The 24,991-nt window shown below is 34.5% G+C and overlaps 1 protein-coding gene and 1 non-coding gene across 5 annotated transcripts in view; one reads left to right on the top strand and one right to left on the bottom strand.

The window, feature by feature from the left end:
• The window catches only part of TBC1D12 (TBC1 domain family member 12), a 128,413-nt gene extending 103,703 nt beyond the window's left edge, over positions 1-24,710 (top strand). For all 4 annotated transcript variants that reach the window (XM_067025030.1, XM_067025031.1, XM_059054499.2 and 1 more), the window contains 10 exons: positions 3,503-3,585; positions 3,924-4,041; positions 5,269-5,375; positions 12,140-12,220; positions 15,080-15,168; positions 16,067-16,138; positions 18,954-19,082; positions 19,344-19,453; positions 21,803-22,061; positions 22,836-24,710. In XM_067025030.1, the coding sequence (XP_066881131.1) occupies positions 3,561-3,585; positions 3,924-4,041; positions 5,269-5,375; positions 12,140-12,220; positions 15,080-15,168; positions 16,067-16,138; positions 18,954-19,082; positions 19,344-19,453; positions 21,803-22,061; positions 22,836-22,904 (1,059 nt within the window). In that variant the 5' untranslated portion in view covers positions 3,503-3,560 and the 3' untranslated portion in view covers positions 22,905-24,710. The remainder of the gene's footprint in view (positions 1-3,502; positions 3,586-3,923; positions 4,042-5,268; positions 5,376-12,139; positions 12,221-15,079; positions 15,169-16,066; positions 16,139-18,953; positions 19,083-19,343; positions 19,454-21,802; positions 22,062-22,835) is intronic.
• LOC131751757 (U6 spliceosomal RNA) lies at positions 3,265-3,371 on the bottom strand. Its single transcript, XR_009334315.1, has one exon. It is a non-coding gene; the product is annotated as a U6 spliceosomal RNA (small nuclear RNA).
• Positions 24,711-24,991: the final 281 nt, after the last annotated feature.

Here is a 24,991-nt window from a genome sequence, read left to right as displayed (position 1 = left end):
GAAGGCAGATTCTTTACCACTGGACCACCAGGGAGGTCCCTCACCTACATAAATCCTTTAAGAGTAAGGCTTTTCCTTTCTTTCATGTCTTTGTTGACTTCTTCAGCCTTCAGTGAATTCTTTTACTTTCTGAATGCTTTTAAGGCTTTCCTTTATGTGATTTTCATAAATTAGATTATGGTTGCTTTGGTATGGTTTTCGCATGTTCCATCTGTTTGGGGTTCATTGAGCTTAATGTGTCTGTGCATTTATAGTTTTGTATCTATTTTGGAAAAAATTTTAGCCTTCGTTTCTTCAACAGTTTTTTGTTCTGCCCTCCCTCCTTTCTTCTGAGATGTCCATTAAACATGTTACTTCATATTTTTCCATGTCCCATAGCTCATTTGTGGGTTTGGGGGGGTATTCTTTCTCTCTATTTCGTCTTGTGTAGTTTTATATTATTATATCTTAAAGTTCACTTATATTTTTTTCTTCTGCAGTATATAATTTGCTGTCAATCCCATCTTTTGAATTTATCATTTTAGAAATTTTCATCTGTAGACATTTGATTTGGATCTGAGTTTCTCTTATCATGCTCCTGTTTTCTTCTACCTTCTTGAGTATATTTATAACAGCAGTTTTATCGTCGTTGATTTATAATCCTGTTATCTGACATTTCTGCACTATTTCTGCTGATTGATTTTTCTTCTCATTATGGTTTGTATTTTCCTGATTCTTTACATCCCTGCTAATTTTTATTGGATACCAGCTATTGTATTTTTACATGGTTGGATATTGGACTTTCTTGTATTCCTTTAAATATTTTTTTGGTTTGGTATGCAGTTAAGTTATTTGGAATTGATTTGATCCTTTTGATACAAGCATTGTTAGGGTACTTCCAGAACAGCCTTTAGTTTAGGGCTAATTTATCCTTACTACTGAGGCAATACCCTAAGGACTCTATCTGATATCCTGTCTATTAGGAGGTCTTTCTACTTTGACGGGTCAGTCCAGTGTGATTTTGAGATTGTTCTGCCTATTTCTTGTGTTTCTTTCCCTGGCCACCATAGTTTAATCACACGCGTGCATAGACAGTGTTCAGGCAAAGCCTCTGCAGCTCCCTTCTCTCTGGTACTCTGTTATGCAAATTCTGGCTGTCTTGGACTCCCCAACTTCAAACTCTATTTCCTCAACTCAGCAAGACTGGTGGTCTCTGTTTTGGCACTCTCTCCTACCACTGAGACCTGGAAACAGGCTGTAAGGTCAGGTACTTGCAGGGTTTCCTTGCTTATTTCCTTTCTTATAAGGACCACTGTCTTGTGCTGCCTGTTGTCCAATCATCTTAAAAACTGTTGTTTAATATATTTAACTCATTTTTCTAATTAATTAAGAAAAGAGGATAAACCTGATCTCTCTTATTCCATTATGGCCTGAAACAGAAATCTTAACCATATTCCTCCCTGCCACAACATAACTGAGGAATCTGACTAACTCAAGAAAAGAAGTAGAATGTATAATTTGAAAGTTTGTCACATACCTTTTCCACCTAGCCTGTTGAAAATAGTTTTAAAATCTAATTCCAAAAACTGGACCTTATTATGACATATTTGGATATGGTTATATTCAAGTGTTTCTTCTTGCATAGTCATGTATTTAAATCACTGCCTCTGTGAAGCCTTTGATTTTATAAACCAAAATACGGTATATGCAAGTAACTGATTATCAAATTTTTATTCAGAATGATATCTTAAATCTCTAGTAAAGTAGAAAGTATTTTGTTATAAAAATATGACTGTACTTACATTATGATCTAGGAAATTCTGCTCTTAGGTATTTACCAAGAGAAATGAATGCAGATAGCCACACTTGAAATGAATATTTATAGTAGTTTTTATTCATAGTAGCATCTAACTGGAAACAATCTAAATGTCCATCCACATAGCTAAATGGAACATTATTCACCAATTAAAAGGAATACATTACTAATAGAACAACGTGGATGAATATCGAAAATATGCTGAGCCATAAAAAGAAACAAAATTCAGTTATTTGTAGTGAGGTGGATGGACCTAGAGTCTGTCATACAGAGTGAAGTAAGTCAGGAAGAGAAAAACAAACCATATGCTAACACATATATATGGAATCTAAAAAAAAAAGGTCATGAAGAACCTAGGGACAAGACAGGAATAAAGACTCAGACCTACTAGAGAATGGACTTGAGGACACGGGGAGGGAGAAGGGTAAGCTGGGACAAAGTGAGAGAGTGGTAGTGTATATATGGACATATATACACTGCCAAATGTAAAATAGATAGCTCTTGGGAAGCAGTTGCATAGCACAGGGAGATAAGCTCGGTGCTTTGTGACCAGCTAGAAGGGTGGGATAAGGGAGGGTGGGAGGGAGGGAGACACAAGAAGGGAGAGATATATATGGGGATATATGTATATGTATAACTGATTCACTTTATTATAAAGCAGAAACTAACACACCATTGTAAAGCAATTATACTCCAATAAAAACTTTATATATATATATATATATATATATATATATATATATATATATATATATATATGGTGAGCCAAAGAAGCCAGGCACAAAAGAATCTATACAAAATTCTTTAAAGGCAACTGACTAATCTGTAGTGATAGAAATCAGATATGTGATTGCTTAAGCTAGGAGGTAGGTAAATATTAAGTGTAAAGGGGTCAAAAAGAAACTTTCTGGAATGATAGGAACATTCTGTATCTTGATTGGTGTGTTGTTTGCACAGGTATATAAATTTGTCAAAACTCAACAAACAGTACTCTTAAAATATGTTTGTCCGTTTTGTTGTGTGAAATTATACCTCAAAAAAGTTGACTAGGGATTTCCCTGGTGGTCCAGTGGTTAAGACTCCACGCTTCCAATGCAGGGGGGCTGGGTTCAATCCCTGGTCAGGGAAATAGATCCCTCAGGCTGCAACTAAGACCTGACCCAGCCAAATAAATAAATAATTTTTTTTTAAGTTGACTAAAAAAAAAAAACTATAGTAAGTGGGTTTAACAAATAACCTAGGATTATTGGCTAAAATTGGACATGTTTAAATGATATATAAATAAATATATATGATATATAAGTTTATATATACATGTATAGCAAATATTAGCAACCTGGATTCTGATTCTTTTCTAAGATGCAGAGTTCTTTTCAACCTTATACTTTCTTTTTTTTTAACATCTTTTTATTGGAGTATAATTGCTTTACAATGTTGTGTTAGTTTCTGCTTTACAGCAAAGTGAATCAAAAATTATGGAACGCTTCATGAATTTGCGTGTCATCCTTGCACAGGGGCCATGCTAATCTTCCCTGTATCGTTCCAATTTTAGTATATGTGCTGCCGAAGCAAGCACCTTATACTTTCTTAATGTATGAAATGTGAAGGTTGGGTTAGAAATTCTTTGTATCCAGCTATAAAAAGAACAGAAGTCAATAAACTTAAGTTAGTGTTTTAAAAGTTGACGTAAATTTTTTTTTTCCTCAGAAATCTTCCTGCCAAATCTGTGGAAGAAGCTTTACGTCACAGACAAGAGTATGATGAGATGGTGGCCGAGGCTAAAAAACGAGGTATAAACTTTAACTCCAATTGGTATATTTAATTTATTGGTATCAGTAGGAAATTAATTTCAGTAGGATGGAAGATGGTGAAATTGACCAAGCCTGTCTTTAAGATGATGCTGATTTCTTATTTTTCTAACTAAATTTGTTCTTAACGAGAAATAAAATGTCATTCTAGAATCACAATTTTTCTGTAAGTACTTTTACAAAATTATTATGAGGAGAAAGGCAGCAGACTATCTATGAGAGACTCTGTCATAAACCTGTGACTACTAGTATCTTAATTTATAAATGAAGATATTATTCATGAATCTATTCATGAAATAATTTTTACTTGTTTAAAACAGAAATTAAAGAAGCACATAAAAGAAAAAAAATAATGAAAGAAAGATTTAAACAGGAAGAAAACATTGCAAGTGCAATGGTAATTTGGATCAATGAAATACTACCCAATTGGGAAGTAATGTAAGTAAGCAGACTTTTCCTGAATTTCAGTCTGTCTCCAAAGATCTCATTTCCAATTTTGTATTTTTATGACTTCCAGCATGTATCTTATGTTTTGGCTAAATTATACTATTAACCAATGTTTGAAAATTTTCATGCTTATCTCTGTGCTTAGCTTTTGTAAATCCCTCAGTCTCTAATGCCTACTTCCCTTACTGACCACCCTCTGTGCGTGTCAGAATTTTACCTATCATTTGAGTCCCATCTGAAATATTAGTTGATCCATGAAACTTCTAATTTCCTCAGTTACCATATTTTCTTAATTCTAACATACCATCTATTGCAAGATGCACTATTGATGTAATAGCAGGTTTTATGGCAAAGAAAATGTTAAATATGTACATTCATTGTAATATGCATTTATTAAATGTTAAATATTAAAGTGGCTTCTAATATGCTTCTCTCATAATCAAGATAGTAAGATATATATGATCTTTCCCTTCTGTGATGTCTCATTATACTTTGAGACTAATACACTTCTTGCCTTACTTTGCCTTTTATTTTTTGACAGTATTTTTATACATACCTTATTTTTCCACTAGACTGGACGGTAGGAGATGTCTTCTGCAATGCCTAGTGTAGGATGTGCATTGGAAATTTGTTGAATATTGTCACAGTGTGACAGATACTATATTAGGCTTTTTATACAAGTAATCACATTTGATTCTTATAACCTTTACTCCCATTTATCTTATAGGGAAGCTCAAAGTCAGAGAGGTTAAGTGATTTGTCCAGGGTTGTACAATTAATGGTTAACCAGATTTGAACTCAAGTCTATCTGATTTTAAAGCCCACACTTCTTTCAGTAGACTGTGCTGCCTCTCAAAGACTAGGGCTTTACCCATAGTAAATATGTTGTGATTTTGTTTTTGGTCCTGAATTGACAACACATTTTTATGTTCCTTTTATCTTCTTTTTTCATAATTGTCCCCATATTTCTGATACTCTCATTGTATCCTTAGTATAAGTGGCAGTTGTAGAAAGCAGTTCCCTTTAAATTACTATATATTTTTAGGCTTTTTTTGCCTACATACATGAACCCAAGAAAAGAGTGCATCACATACTTAACTCTCTGTGTTCTGAAAAATCATTAAGTCACTTGGTCATAGACTAGATAAACCTTCATGCAACTAGTGTTTTTGGTATAAAAAGTAACTTTCTCCTTTTTTTCTCCCCCTTTAATTCTAGGCGTAGTACAAGAAGAGTTCGAGAATTGTGGTGGCAGGGATTGCCCCCTAGTGTCCGTGGGAAAGTTTGGAGTCTAGCTGTAGGAAATGAACTAAATATCACTCCTGGTTTGTATTCTATATTCAGTTACTCCCACCATGCAAACAGCCATCTTCAGCGTTCCAAAGCAGATTAGTAGATTGGTCATTTGCAAAGGCCGTGTATGGCCATATACCATATATGTCATTTTAAGAGCATGCTTCATTCCCTACCCCCTTCTAAAACCTGGTAAGATTTGATAAGTAATTTACTATATTTCATATTATATAAATAAGGTTTGTGGGTTTTCCTTTAGTTTACAACCATCAATAATAATCTTGACATCTGAATATCTTCTTAACTTCAAAAACTTCTGGGTCTAGGTAACAATAGGTGAATAAACATATACAAGGAAAAATAAAATAGTTGTGGAAAAGTTTCCTCTTTTATCAAAAAACCATAAATATTGAGGGAAAGCTAGAAATTTCTTTTCCTATCTTTCTACCCAAACCAGTCATTTTGAATTTTTTTATTTAAAAATTTTAAAGTTTAAAACACAAAAAGAAGTAAGATTCTCACTGTTTTTATTAAGTTTCTTAAAACCTTGATGCATAGGAGTAAAATGTAGGTAGGAGTAAAATGTAGTGTAGTTTTGATGAACTAAAAAAATTACATACAATAAGGATATTATCAGTAGGGTAAAATAATTAGTAATAAAAGATACTAAATGGTCTGAGTGATAATGATAATGCCAGATAAAGGTACCACGGAAAGACTTAGGGACTTTAATATAATAATATAAATAATACATTGTTACTTAAAATTTTTTATTTACATATTTATTGAAAAAAAGTCAAGCAATAGTAAAGTACAAACTGCATGTTTTGTCCCCCTCTTCCACCCAAACTTCTGCTCTTGATCCTACTCTGGGTACCAGTTAGGAATTTGGTGTATGTTCTTCCAGATCTTTTTTCTATGCACATAAAAAAGTGTACATCTACATATGATAATTTTTAAGCCTTCTCTTTTTTTCTTCCTTTTGTTTTATTTTTTTCCCGCAAACCATCCAAACATCCCTCGATGTCAGTGCATAAAAGGGGCACTTATATGTACTGTAGCTGCACTGTATTCCACTGTTTGGCTATAGTATAATTTATTTAACCATTTTCTTAGTGATTGCTAAATAAAAGACATACATGTTAAAACAACATCAAGACTTCCCTGGTGGTCCAGTGGTTAAGACTCCAAGGTTCCAATTTATTGGGTGCAGGTTCAATCCCTGATCAGGGAACTAAAATCCCACATGCGTGCAGTGCAGCCAAAAAATAAAAAAAACAAAAAAACAACATCAAGGTACCTGTTTTTTTTTACTCCTCAGAGGTGATTAAAATTAATGAAAATTACCCACATAGAGTATGACTGAAAATAATTTAGAAATATTTACCAAAAGCATCAAAAAATGTAACCTTTGATGGATTTATTCCAGTTCTAACACTTTAAGTAAATAAATAATCAGGACTGGTTTCAAAAGCTTTTCTACAAGGATATTCATTATAGCAATCAGCATTATATATAGTTGTACAGAATTTATAACAAAAATCTAAATGTTTATCTTTAGTCTTAAAAGTGATGCCGGGCTTCCCTGGTGGCGCAGTGGTTGAGAATCCGCCTGCAGATGCAGGGGACACGGGTTCGTGCCCCGGTCCGGGAAGATCCCACATGCCGCGGAGCCGGTGGGCCCGTGAGCCATGGCCGCTGAGCCTGCGCGTCCGGAGCCTGTGCTTCGCAACGGGAGAGGCCACAACAGTGAGAGGCCCGCATATCACAAAAAAAAAAAAAAAAAAAAAAAAAAAAGTGATGCCAACTTTGAATAGCATGATCATGTATAGTTTATAAAATTGATTTTCACAAAAGTCCTATAATGAACATGTCATTTTAACTTGACTTTGTTTTTAATTAAAAAATTAGAATTTAGGGCAAGAATTGAATTTTAAATTAAGCCTAGAAAAGGTATTATATTGGTTAAAGTTTTAGGAATCAGCTTTGCATATAGGTGAGATGAAGAAGTATTGGTGGCTATTTGAAGTTTTGTTTGCAGTTTTGGTTTTTTTTGAGAATTTTGGCTTTACACTTTTAGGTATCCTGACAACTTAGACATTAAAACATTGGTTAAGTTGGTATTAATCTTTTGTGATTCTCTAATCAAAAAGTTATTTTTTAAGCTTGAAATTTGTAAGGTTTGTAAAATAGGTCATTTATTTTCAAAGTCATTTTAGCTTCTCTCTACTAAACAGTTACGTATTCAGGAGTGAAATGGGTACTCATGCTCTTCTTTTTCATTAGTGGTGGGAAGAAAGCTAAATTTCAGTGGAAGTAAATTTAGTTTTGATAACTTTGTTTACTTTTAGGGGCTCTAATAGTGTGACTCTTTTCCTGTTGTATTTGTCTTAATCATGAAATTTATAACCATTAGAGAATAGTAACTAAGAATAGGGCTTCTAAAGTCAGTCAAATGTGGTTCAAATCTTGGTTCCACTCTGTATTAGGTTTGTGACCTTGGGCAAATTACTTAACATCTAGAGGTCTTAGTTTTCTTCATCTGTAAATGGGGATAAGATAATTAGCTATCTCAAAGGAGTGTTCTAATAGTTATTTGTGATGATGAATATCAAATTATAGTGAAAGTGAAATTTACTGAGAATGCATACAGTATCATTACTATCAGAAAACAAGAAAGTGCAACATACACTGATCTCAAAGTATTCTCTGCTCAAATCCAAGGTACTTCTTTAGTCTGCTTCAAGCTCTACATTTGTATATACAGAATAAAATGTGTGACATGCCCAGTCAAGCATGGAATTGAACTGAGATGCAGGTCATCTTACTATAGATGAGCACTGTAACTCTTCCCTGAAGAGATATCCTTTGATGTTTGGAAATGCATTGCTGCATTTTTATTATTGGATCAATTTTGTGACTTCCAAAAGTGATGTATTTATTTGGTGAGCCTTTCTTTTTCTAAGACAGTTTTGAAGTTTGAGTAGAACAGTGAAACTGGAATTCCTAGAGCTTGGAATCATTTTGAAATGAAAAAGTGCAAACCTCAGTTTAAGAATTGCAAAAAAATGATATATCTAAATTTTAAGATTATATCTACGTCTTATATCAAAACATTGATGGAGTTGGGCACAAATAATAGAAATTTTAAGTTTTTTGTTCTTTTAAAAATTCTTCTTTCCAAACCATGAGTAGTAACAAGAAGTGAACAGCAGGGAGAAAGGATCAGAATAGTAAGAGTCTATTTAAAATGTGAAAGTCAGCAATTTTATAATGATCTGGTTCTTGTTAGTATATATATTGGGTTGGCCAAAAGGTTCGTTCGTTTTTATCTGTAAGATGGCTCGTAGCACTTAGTTATCTTTAACTTCATTCAGAACACTTTTGTTAGATTGTACGTGACAGCTGTCATATCAGCATGAATTTTAAAAGACTTATCAAAATTAGTGAATTTTTGTGTATCCATTTTAATATTGAAGATGGAAGAAAAAAACCAACGTTTTTGGCATATTATGCTTTATTATTTCAAGAAAGGTAAAAACGCAACCGAAATGGCAAAAAAAGATTTGTGCAGTGTATGGAGAAGGTGCTTTGATTGATTGAACGTGTCAAAAGTGGTTTGTGAAGTTTCGTGCTGAAGATTTCTCTGTGGACGATGTTCCATGGTCAGGTAGACCAGTTGAAGTTGATAGCGATCAAATTGAGACATTAATTGAGAACACTCGAATGTTATACCACGAGGGAGATAGCCAACATACTCAAAAAATCCAAATCAAGCATTGAAAATCATTTGCACCAGTTTGGTTATATGAATCACTTTGATGTTTGGTTTCCACATACGTTAAGCTAAAAAAAAAAAAAAAAAAAAAACCTTGACCATATTTCCACATGCGATTCTCTACTGAAATGTTATGGTTTTTTTTTTTCTTCTTTTTTTTTTTTTTTTTGCGGTACGCGGGCCTCTCACTGCTGTGGCCTCTCCCGTTGCAGAGCACAGGCTCCGGATGCGCAGGCTCAGTGGCCATGGCTCACGGGCCCAGCCGCTCCGCGGCACGTGGGATCTTCCCGGACCGGGGCACGAACCCGTGTCCCCTGCATCGGCAGGCGGATTCTCAACCACTGCGCCACCAGGGAAGCCCGAAATGTTATGTTTTTAAAACAAATTGTGGGGCTTCCCTGGTGGCGCAGTGGTTAAGAATCCGCCTGCCGATGCAGGGGACACAAGTTTGTGCCCTGGTCGGGGAAGCTCCCACATGCTGCAGAGCAACTAAGCCCATACGCCACAACTACTGAGCCTGCACCCTAGAGCCTGTGAGCTACAACTACTAAAGCCCATGCTCTGCAACAAGAGAAGCCACTGCAATGAGAAGCCTGCACACCGCAACGAAGAGTAGCCCCTGCTCTCCACAGCTAAAGATAGCCCACACAGCAACGAAGACCCAGCCATACATACATAATAAAGTTCCCTTTAAAACAAATTGTGGGGCTTCCCTGGTGGCGCGGTGGTTGAGAATCCGCCTGCCGATGCAGGAGACACGGGTTCGTGCCCTGGTCCGGGAAGATCCCACATGCCGCGGAGCAACTAAGCCCGTGAACCATGGCCGCTAGGCCTGTGCGTCTGGAGCCTGTGCTTCGCAACGGGAGAGGCCACAACAGTGAGAGGCCCGCACACCGCAAAAAAAAAAAAAAAACAAATTGTGACAGGCGATGAAAAGTGGATACCATACAGTAATGTAGAACAGAAGAGATCATGGGGCAAGTGAAATGAACTATCACCAACCACACCAAAGGCCGGTCTTCGTCCAAAGTAGGTGATGTTGTGTATATGGTGGGATTGGAAGGGAGTCCTCCATTATTTGCTTCTTCTGGAAAACGAAACAATTAACTCCAACAAGTACTGCTCCCAATTAGACCAACTGAAAGTGGTACTTGGCAAAAAGCGTGCAGAATTAGTCAACAGAAAACACATAGTCTTCCATCAGGCTAACGCAAGACCACACGTTTCTTTGATGACCGGGCAAAAACTGTTACAGCTTGGCTGGGAAGTTTTGATTCATCTTCCATATTCACCAGACATTGTACCTTCGGATTTCCATTTATTTAGGTCTTTACAAAATTCTCTTAATGGAAAAAATTTCAATTCCCTGGAAGACTGTTAAAGACACCTGAAACAGTTCTTTGCTCAAAAAGATAAAAAGTTTTGGGAAGATGGAATTATGAAGTTGCCTGAAAAATGGCAGAAGGTAGTGGAACAAAAGGGTGAATACATTGTTCAATAGAGTTCTTGATGAAAATGAAAAATGTGTCTCTTAATTTTACTTAAAAACCAAAGTCACTTTTTGGCCAACCCAGTATTATGTATACTTACTATGGTACAGTCATACATTGGGATACTGTGCAGTTGCTAAAAAAAACACCACAAACCTAAAGTAGATTTATTCTACTAATATGAACCAACTTCCAATGTGATAAAGCAAGATGCAAATCAGTGCATGTAATATGTTGCCACTTTTTTTTAAAGGAAAATACATATGTATATGCTTGTGTTTGCATATATTTTTATCTTTAGAGTTTTGGTAAACACAAAGTGCATTGGAGGGAAGGAAATTTATTTTTCACTCTATACTGTTTTGTACTGTTTGAATTTTTTAGAAAATTACATTCATATATTACCTTAAAAACAAATACATTTTTTAGTTTTATATTTTAATAAAAAAAAAAATTGGGGGCCATGCTGTGCAGCTTGTGATATCTTAGTTCCCCAACCAGGGATCAAACCCACACCCTCAGCAGTGAAAGTGCCAAGTTCTAACCAATGGACCACTAGGGAATTCCCTAAATACATTTTTTTAAAAAGATTAATTGAAATAAAAAATGTTTTTGGTATTTTGGGCAATATATAAACGTTGGTATTTGGGCAAGAATTACTTTTTGCTATTTTGTCATGGAAATTTACTATTTTTATGTATTTTTAAATATCTATAGTAGTTAGAAAGTAGAAACAATTAAAATTTGAGAATTGAGAAAAATTTTCAATTTCTTTTGTTCTTGAAGTTTTAATGAGATGCTGTATATGGAAGCACAGAGTGGTAGTCTCAAAAAGTGATTGGGCAATTAAAGTAAAAAGATAGGGGTTGAGATTTTTGTATGTAGGCCTCCTGGTGAAATATGTGCAGTTTGGTAGCTTTGGATAGCTTAGGTAGCCTTAGATAGCAATATCATAATGGAGAAACCAGTTTCAAGAGAGAAGGAAAGCAAGAAGTAGCATTTGCATTTATTGAGGGTCTATAAGGTGTCAGGAGGTGTATGTAAATTATCTTATTTAATCATCAGTAACCCCATGAGTAGCTGGTGTTTTTCTCCGGTTTACAGATGAAGAAAGCCAAGTTCCAGAGTGATCAAATACCTTTCTTGAAGTCCCACAGGTAGTAAGTGGCAGAGCTGGAATTTGAATCTAGATCTGACTGACTCCAAGAAAATCATGTCTCTGCTATTCTACAGTGATACTTCTTCAGCAGAAGCATCTTTTCCTGCCTCTTAACATTCATTCTATATTGTAGCTATTTGGATGACCACTCTGCAGTATTTTCTTTGCTATCTTTCTGGTTGAGTAATGAATAGTTTTGGTAGAATCAGGTACTTCAATTTGCCACATTTTTGATGCCTGCTACATAAGAAAAATCTGACCTTATAATAGGATTTTTTCTCTTTATTTTTAAGTAAGAGTAAAAATAGAAAATATGAGAATAAATTTATTTCCTATTATTTATGAATTTTTGTTCTTTTTTTCCCCCAGAACTTTATGAAATCTTCCTCTCAAGAGCAAAGGAACGGTGGAAAAGCTTCAGTGAAACAAATTCAGAGAATGATGTAGAAGGTGTGATTTTTTGTGTGTGGTTAATAAAAATTTCTTAAAATCCAGTCGCTGAGATACTAGTGTGATTTTTACAGTGTATCAGGAACTGTAGTAATTCTTCACATACATTATCTCCTTTAATGTTATAACCCTTTAAGTAGATGGTATTATACTGAATGATATAAGAGGAAACTGAGGCTCAGAGTACTTGGGAACAGTGAAGCTGTAATGTAAATCCAGGTTGTTGGACCCCAGAGTCCAGGATTTAATCATAACAGTAAGACTAATGGGGTGCAGTATTTTTAGGCCAACTCTTACTTAACTTAAAGATAGATGATCTGCACACCTCACTTGTGACCTGTTGTCTCCCCTGACTCTCACTGACTTTCATTCACTCCCTAATGTATTATTTATAATTCTTATTGTGCCTTAACCTTTGTTCATTTAATTCACGCATAGACCTCATCTTTCCCTCCGCTCTCATCAGTTTTTTTTCCTAATCATTTTGGCGAAAACAGGAACACTTTTTTTTCCTGTCATCATAGTTTATTAAATTTAGGTAAATTTATTTAAATATTTCTTGTCCTTGAATAATGGGGAGCTGTTTATCTACCAGTCACTTTTCTTTCTACTTTATAGAAGGCAAATTTTTCTCTTCCCTATAAGTAAAACTAAAAATGAGCATGGTTTAGGGTAGAGAAATGGTGCATATCTCATAGTGGTTTTCTATGAGTATGTAAACAACTCTTAAATTCCTTGAATACTCTTTTTTCTAATTTAGAAAAGTGAACAGTATGGTGGGGAAAATAGACTAAACAAGGTTAGAAAGAAGATTTCATTTGCAGAAGTGTTCATGTAAGTATCATCCCAAGACCTGTTAGCTATGTCAGCTATTTGTGAGAAACTAAAAGTGCAAGGAAGAAGATGTAAGAAGTTTTAATTGGTAGGGCCTCAGCCTGAGTTATAAACTCACTTTTATGAAATATTGGAAGCGTAAGAATTAAAATTATGAGCATTTACTTCAGAGACATTTTGTCATGATTAATAAGTGGTAAAAGTTGTATTTTAGTAGAAATTAAATATAAATGAAGAATTGTTTCAATCAGAAGAACTATTCTATTTAAATTACTGATTTCTTATTTCCTGGGTGTTTATAATTTGTAGTTGTCATTAAACTTTTTTGGCCATTATCTTTTCAAATATTACTTCTGCCTCATCTTTCCTCTCCTTCTAGGACTTCAATTACATGTAAGACCATTTAACAGTGTCCCATAAGTCTCTTATACTATTTATTAAAATTCTTTTTCTTTCTGTTCTTCAGTTTAGATGATTTTTGTAATCAAGTTCATGAATCCTCTCTTCTTTTATATCCATTCTATTAAATATATCCTATTTATCCAGTATATATCTTTTTTTTTTTTTTTTTTTTTTTTTTTTTTTTTTTTTTTGTGGTACGCGGGCCTCTCACTGCTGTGGCCTCTCCCGCTGCAGAGCACAGGCTCCGGACGTGCAGGCCCAGCGGCCACGGCTCACGGACCCAGCCGCTCCGCGGCATGTGCGATATTCCCGGACTGGGGCACAAACCCGTGTCCCCTGCATCAGCAGGCGGACTCCCAACCACTGCACCACCAGGGAAGCCCCAATATATATCTTTAATTTCAGAAATTACACTTTATAATTCTAGAATGTCTACCTGGTTCTTTTTATAGATTCTATTTTTCTCTGGAAATTCTTTATCTTTCCATCCCACCCATTTCCTCACTCATTTTCTCTATTTTCTTTAACATATTTATAGCAGTTAATATTCTTGTTTAATTCCATTCCTGGATCATCTGCAGGTATGCTTCTATTGGCTGGTTTTTCCCTTGATTATACATCATATTTTCCTGATTCTTTGCATATCTTAAAAATTTAAATTGTATGTCAGTTATTATAAATTTTAAAAGGTATAAATTGAAGTTGGTGTTTCCCCTCAGAGGAATTATGCTCTTTTCTGTTAGGCCATTGGGTTATCGCCTCAATTCAGTCAGTAACTGAGGTAGGTTGGGTAAGATTACAGCTTTAGATAGACTTAGTTAATCTTGGGTTTCAAATTTGTTGATAGGACGAATTGTCCTATTTTGACTACAGGCTCCCCTCTTCAATGACACACATTCTCCCAAGGGCCATGTGCTTATGAGTTATTTCATTATGTCCTTCCAGCGTGGCCTTCTACACTACACTAGCACTCAGCAGAAGTCCCACAAGGTAGAGCCAAATACACATTCAGGCTCCTCCAGATCCTTTCTGTCACATCAGTCTTATGTGGCCATGAAAAGCTCTTCTGGTTTCTCTTTCCCTAAGCAGAGTACCTTTGTTTATGGAGACTCAATCCTGAGCCCATTCTGAGACTTGGCAGATGCCCCTAGGAAGAAAAATGGCCACTGGTATTCACTCACCTAGGAAAGGGAAGGCTCTTCTCTTTCTGGGATTTAAATCCTTTAGACCACTTTCCTGGCCCTCAGCAGTGAGAGCATGGAGTCCTAACCACTGGACCACCCAGGAATTCCCTCTTATGCCTTTTTTAAAACAAGTGGTATTTGAAATTCGTTCTTTTTCCTAGTTGTTATTGTGGGAGCAGTAGCCTTCCCCTATCTTCTATGAAACCCAGAAGCAGAAATCTTTAACCATAAAACTTTCTGATAAATGTATAGATACTTTCTTCATATTAGAGGTTCTAAGTTCCAGCAAAAGCTATATGGCATTTCTTTAAATTTCTTAATTATTCAGCTTTTAACTTTCCTTAAGTAACATATATGCTATGTGATCATTCTGTGTTGGTAAGATTAAACTTGGTATAGTCAAGTAATCATTTCAATTTTATCTTACTGGCAAATGCAGGTGTATCTGTTGCTGATCGGGAGGCCAGTCTGGAATTAATTAAGTTGGACATATCCCGTACATTTCCATCTCTCTACATCTTTCAGAAGGTAAGGATTTCTAACCAGCTTGTAACAACTATTTTTTTTAATCCAAGGGAAAAAAATTCTGTAACTGCATAGCTATTATTTTTTAAAAGGCAAAACTGTAAAAATTGTAGACCTTTATATAAAAAATGTAAAACTAGTAGGAAAATACTAAAGGCATTTCTGTTATTTTATTCCACTGATTGAATGCATTGCAGTTAGCATAGCACATAAAGATACTTGATGAGTTTTCACTGAAGTGAATTTCTTTGTTTTACTTTCTATTCTGTAAAATTTTTAAATTTTAACATTTTTGCCTAGTAAATTGTTAAAATATAAAGAAGTTTGTTCCAAAACTTTACAATTTTTCATAATTATAATACTGTCAAAATAGGAAGAAACAGTTTATTTTTTGTGCAGAGGCTGTTATGAAGTTGTTTTTATTTTATGAGGAGAGAAATGATTACATTTTATATGTCTATATGACTCAAGTCTTTATTCATGGAATTCTTCTATCTTTATATTGATAAAATGAGATTAAAAATTTTACCATTAAGATTAAAATTATTAATAAACTGAATTTCATGTAGCTTGATGGTTTTCTCTTGCTGAAACTGTATTATAGGAAATGAAAAAATCTATTTTCATTATAATTTTATTGTACCAAATATAGACATCTTTAAAATTGAACACAAACTACATAGCTTGTATCTAGCCATCAAGTGAGTTTATTTGGCTTTTTTGGTTTTCCATAATTAAATATTTTTTATTCATACTTTAGAAAACATCTTTGCGGAGTGATAAAGTATACTGACTAAAACTAGTCATTTAGGAAATGTAAAGTTTATTAACATGTTTTTTGAGAATTAACTTAGAGACAATTATTTGTATAGTTTGACATTTCATTTTTCTCTCCTCTAAGGGTGGCCCATATCATGATGTCTTACATAGTATATTAGGGGCATATACTTGTTACAGACCTGATGTTGGTTATGTAAGTATTTGTTTCAGTCTGTTTGTTTTGTTTGTTTGTTTTTTGCGGTACACGGGCCTCTCACTGCTGTGGCCTCTCCTGTTGCGCAGCACAGGCTCCGGACGTGCAGGCTCAGCGGCCATGGCTCACGGGCCCAGCCGCTCCACGGCATGTGGGATCTTCCCGGACCGGGGCACGAACCTGTGTCCCCTACATTGGCAGGTGGACTCTCAACCACTGCACCACCAGGGAAGCCCTCAAGTCTGTTTTTTGAATATAAACATTTTATCTCTCTTATCTCATAATATCTTATGTTGTATTAGCTCCCAAATGTCTGTATGTTTATGGGTTTTTTTTCTTGGTCATATTAACTTACCCAGAGAAGAATCTTCCCATCTCCTGCCAGAGGCTTATGAGTCTGATAGCCAGCTTTCTCAGAGAGCAGCTGGGGATTTTACCATTGAATTTGTAAACTTTTATTTATTGTTCCTGCTGTGGTGCCTTCTCCCCTTCTCCCTAACTCTCATTTTCCTGACTGTTCCTTCAGAGATAAACCTCTTATGTTCTGCTGGGTTGAGGGAAAGGTAGATGGATACCTGTCCATACAGGATAGAGGAGGGGATTTGCTTCTTTCACAGATTTTCAACCAATCCTAGTTTTAGCCCTACCTTTCAATTTTAGAGGAACGTGATAACTTCACTTCCTGAGCTTTCCAGATTTTGTGGCTGAATTGGCTTGCTGCTTATTGGCTTCCTCCTCTGCACATATTTTAGTTTCAACATTCTCCACTTAATTAAATTAAAATTTTCTAAAATGTTGTTGACATCTTTTGTCTACTGTTTATATTATTTTCCATTCTTTTCATCCTCCTAAGTTAATACTTATCTTTTTATTTACTGTTATTTTAGTTGGATTTGGGAGGGAACAAAGAAAACTGTATGTTCAATTTGTCATGTTTAACTAGAAATCATTAAACCTTCATCTTCTTGCCTTTGTCTTAAAATAGAAGAATTTTAGAGATCTCACAATAGGGTGGCTGTGTGGTACAATTTACCCTATTTTGTTGCATGTTCATTTGTATATTTGTTTGTTGATCCACTTAACAAATATTTATTATGTGCTTATTGCTATATGCCAGGCTTTGTTCTAGGCATTTTGTTTACTTCAGTGAACAAAAGAAAGATTCTTCCCTTTTTGATCCTTATAATTAAGAAGGAGGAGACAGACAATAAATAACAACAAATAAGTAAATCATATGTTATATTAAAAGGTGATAAGTGCTATGGAAAAAGTATGGCATGGGTTGAGGGGAAGTGAAGGTTTGGGTATGGGGCAGGTTGTAATATTAAAGGATATGTCCTTATGAAGGAAGTCAAATTTGAACAAAGAATCCCTCTTGCTTATGTGTTCTGTAATAACATTATGTAACTCCTTCACATTTTTAAATTGACGTTCATTTAAATTTTTTCATTATAAGTTTAATTGTAAAGGATTTAATTTTTAGTACTTGTTAAATATTGATATTTTAAAATAAAACTCATACGTATTTTAAAAAGTGTAGCCAGTAGAATTTTAACACTATAATGAGTTTATATATGTCATCATCCATTTAAAGAAAAATATATGAACAAGTTCTTCATTAATACTCTACAGAATACACAGATTTATTGGCTCATTGGATTTATATAAAATGAGCACCTTAGAACCTAACTGGTGATGGCAAGCCTAATTGGCAAGCCAGTCAGTCAAATCAGACTTGTTTTATAATATGTGATAAGAGTAGTATAAACTATATTGGAATACATATTTCATGATGTGGTTTGATAAAATAGGTTTTTAACTGCATTAATGAATAATACATACTTAATCTATCAGTAAATCACACAAGTTTTATCTGTGGAATTTCTTCAGTATATCTTGTAAAAATTTGGTAATGGTTCACATTCCAGTTATATTTAAAATAACCAAAGACACCAATCTGTTGCTCTTTTATTTGTTCTCCTGGTCTCTCTGTGTAAGTCTGTCATATACAAATCTCTACCAGAAGTGCTCTGTAAACTATTTTTTTAATGAAAGAATGAATATTTTTACAACAGTAGTTACTTATCTGCTAAAAAATATGCAATAGCTGCTCATAACTCACAAGCAAACACCTGTATAGCTTAGTCTTTTACTGAAGACCTTTCATAATTTGTAAATGCATCCTACTTTTTCTAATTTTCCCTATTAATCCCATTATAAATCGTTTGTTCCAACTGTGTTGGCCCTATATGTCTCTGCTGACGTGTCTTTTCCATCTTAGATTGGTTTTTCCTCATTTTTCCAGCTGCTCTTCCGGGAATCCAGCCTCACTATCCTAACCCCCACAGCCTCTTCTTTCTTGGAATTTCAGCGGCACTTCTCATAGATCTCTTTTGTTCCTAGTTCTTCACTTTCTACCTCAGACAGATGTGTTATAACAATGAAGACAGTCACCTAATTTTCATTAAATTTTGTGAGTTTATACTCTGAAATACTTCAGACTGAGAGAAAATGAAAACTAGGTAGAATACTGAGATAGACTTTTGTAGCAAGTAAAAGCTTATACTTTTTTCTTTTTTCCAAAATTTTCCCTAATACTTTTTAAACCACATGAGCAAGAAAGAAAAGTAAAATTAGGGAGATTTCGTAATTTTTAGTGGTTCTCTATATTTACCTTTGTTGGAAAATAAAAAGAAATTTTAAAACTTGGTTAATTCTACTTTGTAATGTCACTTTGTAATTTTTCAGGAATACAATAAACTGTATAGAATTATTACTGTAAGCACATTTTGATTAATTTCTTTTCCCTTTGAAGGTCCAAGGGATGTCCTTCATAGCAGCAGTTCTCATTCTCAACTTGGAAGAGGCAGATGCCTTCATTGCATTTGCAAATCTCCTGAATAAGCCATGCCAGTTAGCCTTTTTTCGTGTGGATCACAGCATGGTATGGACATTTGGAATGAATTTTGTTTTTCTTTGACTGTCAGTTTCTATAGTCTGAATGCCCTTTTAGAGTGAAAAACAGTAATTAGAAGACTAAGATAATCTGATCTAAAATAAGCTTTTCATTGAATTATTATAGTTTTATGAATGCTTGATGAAAAGACTCAGAGGTGTTAAGCAAGATTTTCTATTACGATTAAGGATTTATTTTCTCTGTTTCTAGAGTATACTCAAATAATTTTGTTGAAATTTCTATCTTTAGATGTTGAGATATTTTGCAACGTTTGAAGTATTTTTTGAAGAAAATCTCTCCAAACTGTTTCTTCATTTCAAATCTTACAGTCTTACACCAGACATATACTTGATAGACTGGTAAGTCATAACATATATAAAATATAATTATTAAAAGGAAACAAAGTATAACTTTTTGCCTAGAGTAAATTTCATGCACAGGATCATACATATAAAAAGCTCTGCGCGATGGGCTTCCCTGGTGGCGCAGTGGTTGAGAATCCGCCTGCCAATGCAGGGGACACGGGTTCGTGCCCTGGTCCGGGAAGATCCCACATACCACGGAGCGGCTGGGCCCGTGAGCCATGGCCACTGAGCCTGTGCTTCCGGAGCCTGTGCTGCGCAACAGGAGAGGCCACAACAGTGTGAGGCCCGCATACCGGAAAAAAAAAAAAAAAAAGCTCTGCGCTTACATGTAGAGAAACTCTCACATTTTTGTGGGGAGGCATTTGATTAAGAGCATGGACTCTGGGTTGAAATCAGAATCCCTCAGTTTGTGTTTCAGTTTCCTAACTATAAAATGGGAATAATAATATCTATATCTTGAGTTGTAGTGAGAGTGTATTTCATGGATTATCTCATTCAATGCCTGGTACATAGTAAACTCTCAGAAAGAGTTAGTTGCTGTTCCTTTAATATTCTTAACACCAAGGGCTTATGATAGTTATGATAGTGTTTCTTTATTGAGGGCTTTGTTTTTTTTCCAAGGCCTTATTCAGCTTTCTGACCGAGTAATGATGCCTTATTTAGGTGCTAATGTCTTTTTTCAACTTTACAATGAATGCTCTTCTGTTTTAACTTGGAAATTTTGCCTAGGACTCTGGTGAGCAGTAAAATCGATTATAGAGAGGGGGGTGAACTTTGCCCAAGAGATGGAGCAGTTGATCGTAAGATAGACTGTTAGGAGTACATGTGAAATATTTAAACCTTAAATCCTAATTATTAAACATCAGTGGGTTTCATATAAATAATATTGTTTTAGTATGGAAAAATAAATTAATAATGGCATTGATCAAGTATCTTTCCAGTTGTTTGAGGTTTCTTTTATTTAGGCTTGAAAAAAAAACTAAGTTATTTTTCAGTGTATTCTCTTCCATTCCCATTAGGAACATTAGAATTCCTTTGAGTAGGACCCAAGATCATGGGGAGAGGGTTTTATAATATGGGACCCAAAGGAACCAAGATCAAAACTGTAAATCTGTAAAGAAGGAGGGGGAAAAAAACTCCTCAACTGTCCCTCTTAAGGACTGTGAACATGAGGCAAAGCAGGATCACAATTGATAAAGGGAGCAGGATGGAATTATACTGAGTGAGTACTGTATACTAGAAACTCCCTAGGCACTACTGGTACCCTTTCTCATTTTGAACAGTTAATTAGTATTCTCTGTACTACCAAGAGTATGTTTTTTTGTTATGCAATTAAATATGTGTTTATAACTTAAGAAGTAGACACAGATTTTTGTTTCACTGCCTCTGTTGAGCTTATAACATACAAATTCCAGGATCAGTGGTGCAAGAACAAAGAGGAATAAATGAGTGACGGTGCTAAAGGGAATTTTTTTCATTTTTTAGTGGGAGAGCCTTTAGTTCCCTTGTTCACGCACGTTTCATCAGCAGTACCTCAGATAAACACAGTCTGTATAAAAATGTGTACCTTCTTTGCCAAGGCAACATCAAGAGAAGTTCTCTAGCACCTACTCTCCCTACTTCCTCAACCAGAGTGCTACCCCTGAGTACCACTGGATAAAGACTTACATGATCAAACATTAACAGAAAGGATGTGAAAAACCATTTTGGTGATTCTATTGGAGGGTATACATGCTCCAAAAGAAGTAGTAAGTAAAGTGAAGGGAAGGGAAGGGAAAACAAAACAGTGGATGTTTGTGGAAAGAGAAAAGAGGAAAGTCAGACTTTATGGTTTTATATTTAGATTACTAAAAGATGGTACTTGGTTTCCTCATACAGTAGTAAGAAGTAACTTTTATTGAGCATTTCTTATGTGCCTGGCACTATTCCAAATACTTTACATTTATTAACTCCTTTAATTTTCAAAACAATTCTGAGAGTTAGGTAATTTTATTTTGTTTACTAATGAGGAAACTGAGGCACAGCAAGGATGAGTATCTTACTCAATAAGTTGCAAATCTAAGATTCACACTCAGGTATTCTGATTTCAGAGCCCATACCCTTGACCATGAGGTTATTCTGCCACTCTAGTTTGTATTAAGCCATATCTCGACGTAAGGTTGTAAATTCACATACTTTTGTTATTTATTACTTCATTTCCAACTACTCACGTTCTTTGAGCCAAGGAGCCATATCTTATTTGCCTTTTTCACCCTAATTAAGCACTGTTCTTTTTATATAGAGATACTTAATGAGTGAATGAATAAATGAAAAATTCCAATGACTCTTTCCCCCTAATTTTAGGATCTTCACACTATATAGCAAATCACTACCACTTGATCTGGCCTGTCGAGTCTGGGATGTGTTTTGCAGAGATGGGGAGGAATTTTTATTTAGGACTGGATTAGGAATCCTCCGATTATATGAAGATATTCTCCTACAAATGGACTTTATTCATATAGCACAGTTTCTAACTAAATTGCCAGAAGATATCACATCAGAAAAGCTGTTCACCTGTATTGCAGCCATTCAGATGCAGAATAGTACCAAAAAATGGACTCAGGTAGAGTGACATTTTCCTACTTACAATAGATGTATAAAAACAGTTTATTTCTTGTAAAAAAAAAAAAAAAGTCATGTATTTCTCAAATATTAGTGCTTAAATTTTTAAAAAACTTTCAAAAATAATTTCTGACTTTGAAAAAAAAAAAAAAGAATTGCCCTGCTTTTACCTCTCCAGACTTATGGCTTTATTTTTATGTAAGTCCAGTAATATTTTATGAGTTTAGTGAAGTACAGCCTACAATAGTCATGTATTTGCCAGGGCAATTGTATAATTACCTTGGTATTTCAGATAGACAACAATTGTTTTAAATACCTGATGTGTACTAAGGGTTTGCAATAAAAAGAATATAATGTATGATCCTGACTTTTTAGATGCTTAGTCTTGTTAGGGAAGCAAATATATTGGCAGTCGAAAGTTAAATGACATAAAAAATAGTGTTAACACTTGCTCCATGAATGATAGCCAGTAGGCATTATAAGCTCTCAAGTTTTACTGCTTATGAAAATGAAAATATAAGAATATTGGTCCAGAGGATGTTTTGTTACCTAACAGTAATTTTATAATACTTGGCAAGTGATGAAAACTGGAATCTAACTATATATCATAAAATTGGGTTGAAACAAATAAGAGGATTTGAGAATGGCAGTCTTTCAGGGAACAGAGTTATGTATACTAAAGCTTTTTCATGTTAATAAACTATAGTTTTTTAAATCTCTTTAATCTGCATGGTAGTTTTTTTGAGGATTAATGTTTACTTTATATAATTTCCAGGTCTTTGCATCTGTGATGAAGGATATTAAAGAAGGAGACAAGAATAATAGTCCAGCTCTGAAAAGCTAATCTTCAAAATTAACAGACTAATTGCAATATTTTTAAAAATGTGTTTGATAAAAGTATTTTGTTTCCTATGTAAAAAGCATGGAAGAAAATATTGAAGAAAGCTAAAAGAATCAAGACTTGGAAAACTGCTGATTTTGAATCCATGGCTGAAGTAAATGAGTACCTATTGACAGTATTAATAAAAAAGTATTTTATAGGGAGAGCCATTTTACAAAGAAAAAAGTTTAAATGGCTAGTTCATACTCCGTAATTTGGAGTGAACAGTTTAATGCAATAAATTTTTTTAACAGCTTTGGAGATAGTTCAAATTTTTACATCTTTTCTTTTTTAACAATTAGCATAAAGGAGAAGCATAACAATTAGCACTTTGGAGGTCAGAACAGGATTATTAAATACTACTTTAACTTCCAAAATACTATTTGAAATAAACACCTTAGTACAGATATTATCTCCAGTTCCACACTTTTGAAGATATTATAGACCAAGAATAAGCAACGTTGATTGTAAATTATTTACATCACTGAAGTTATCTTCACTAACAGGTTGGGGCAAATTTAGGTTATCTGGGAACTGGAAATATTGGTAGGAGATTGTTTAGCATTTGTGTAGGTGTTTTTCCACAGTACCATGTCTATTTGTTTTTGAAAGGAAATTGTTTCATTTCTTCAAGGAATTCCTATCACTCAGAGCATTTTAGCCTCTCCGTTTCTAGTCTAAGAAATTGTTCCTCTAGTAATTTAAGAAAGCTAACTGGTAGAAGGAAATTTCTTTGCACTTTAATGGACTGAAGGCTTTTTTGTGGGGAGTAAGTCCATAAATATAAATGAGGTTTTTCACTGGTAAGAGTAAAAAGTAATGAATTTTGAGAGTTCTTAATTAGAATGCTACTTGGCAAGACTTTAAATTTGTTAGTTAAAATTCTTTCACTGTAGTAAAATCTGTTAATTCCAGTTTGAAATTGGAAATCTTAATATGTAGCCAAGTCCATGACTTGTAAAACACTGTGTATAATTTTCTAATCAAAGGAAATAAGAGTAAAAGGTAAAATTAATTTTTTTCTAATGAGTAACTTTGATATTAGGATAAAAGAATGATTAATTATTGATAAAATGACATTAAATTTATTATAATACGTTTAATTCTTAAACCTAAAATAAATCACTTGAATATCATGAGTGATATCTATGTAAAATGGTATTTGGTTAATAATCAGATTTATAGTGTGCTTTTATGTTGCAATTTGGTTTGAAACAACACTTAAGCACACTATTTCTGTTAGTGGTATATAGTCTTCAAACTAACGAGCCTGAGAACCTTGTTAGTGTAGCGCCTGCCTCTTTAGGAGTATGGGACCAGACGGTACCTATGTATTTTTACCCCATGGGTCATTCTAGCCTAGGGACCACTAATGGAACCCTCAGAAGTTAACTCCTCTCCTAGGAGCTTGCTTAGTGGAAACTAGTAGTATAATAAAATATTGAGGGAGTACCCAGGGTCTTAATAGGTTTTAGAATGACATTTTAACTCTGGTAACTACTTCCTTGGTATTGGTGGCCCTGATAGAGGGAATGTAACCCCTGGCAGTAATCTCATTGAGGTTATACTACCTGCCTAAACTTAATCTTACTTTTGTGTATTTGTCTCCAGAGTTGGACCTAAGTTACTGTATGTCTTTTTCTCATTTTTATTATTGTACAGTTTCTTTACCTTTCAAATATAAATGTGTATATAAAATGTAAATACAAGGAATTTATTAAAAAACACTATTAACAATTACTGTGTAAATAAAACTCGTAAGCAGAGTAATTACTTGAAATGAGTCTTCATTATTTTGGGGATATTTAACTACATGTGGAGATAAAAGGGATAAACTTTTTTGCCAAATTTCCTTTCCTGGGATGCACTGGGCCTTTAGTATCTTGAGACTGACAGTACTGGCAGCTAAAATATTGTTACTGTCTTTTCCCTTGAACCTCTTATACAGGCAGTATGGAGTTCATTATTTGCATGGTCAGTTGTATGACAGTTTTTTCGGTTAAAGTATATTTTCAATTAAAAATAACTTTCCTAAAAGCCTCAAGATAATG

This window comes from Kogia breviceps, chromosome 2 (genome assembly GCF_026419965.1).
Source record: "Kogia breviceps isolate mKogBre1 chromosome 2, mKogBre1 haplotype 1, whole genome shotgun sequence".
In the NCBI taxonomy this organism is placed as follows: domain Eukaryota; kingdom Metazoa; phylum Chordata; class Mammalia; order Artiodactyla; family Physeteridae; genus Kogia; species Kogia breviceps.
This window is presented reverse-complemented; position numbering and strand designations above follow the sequence as displayed.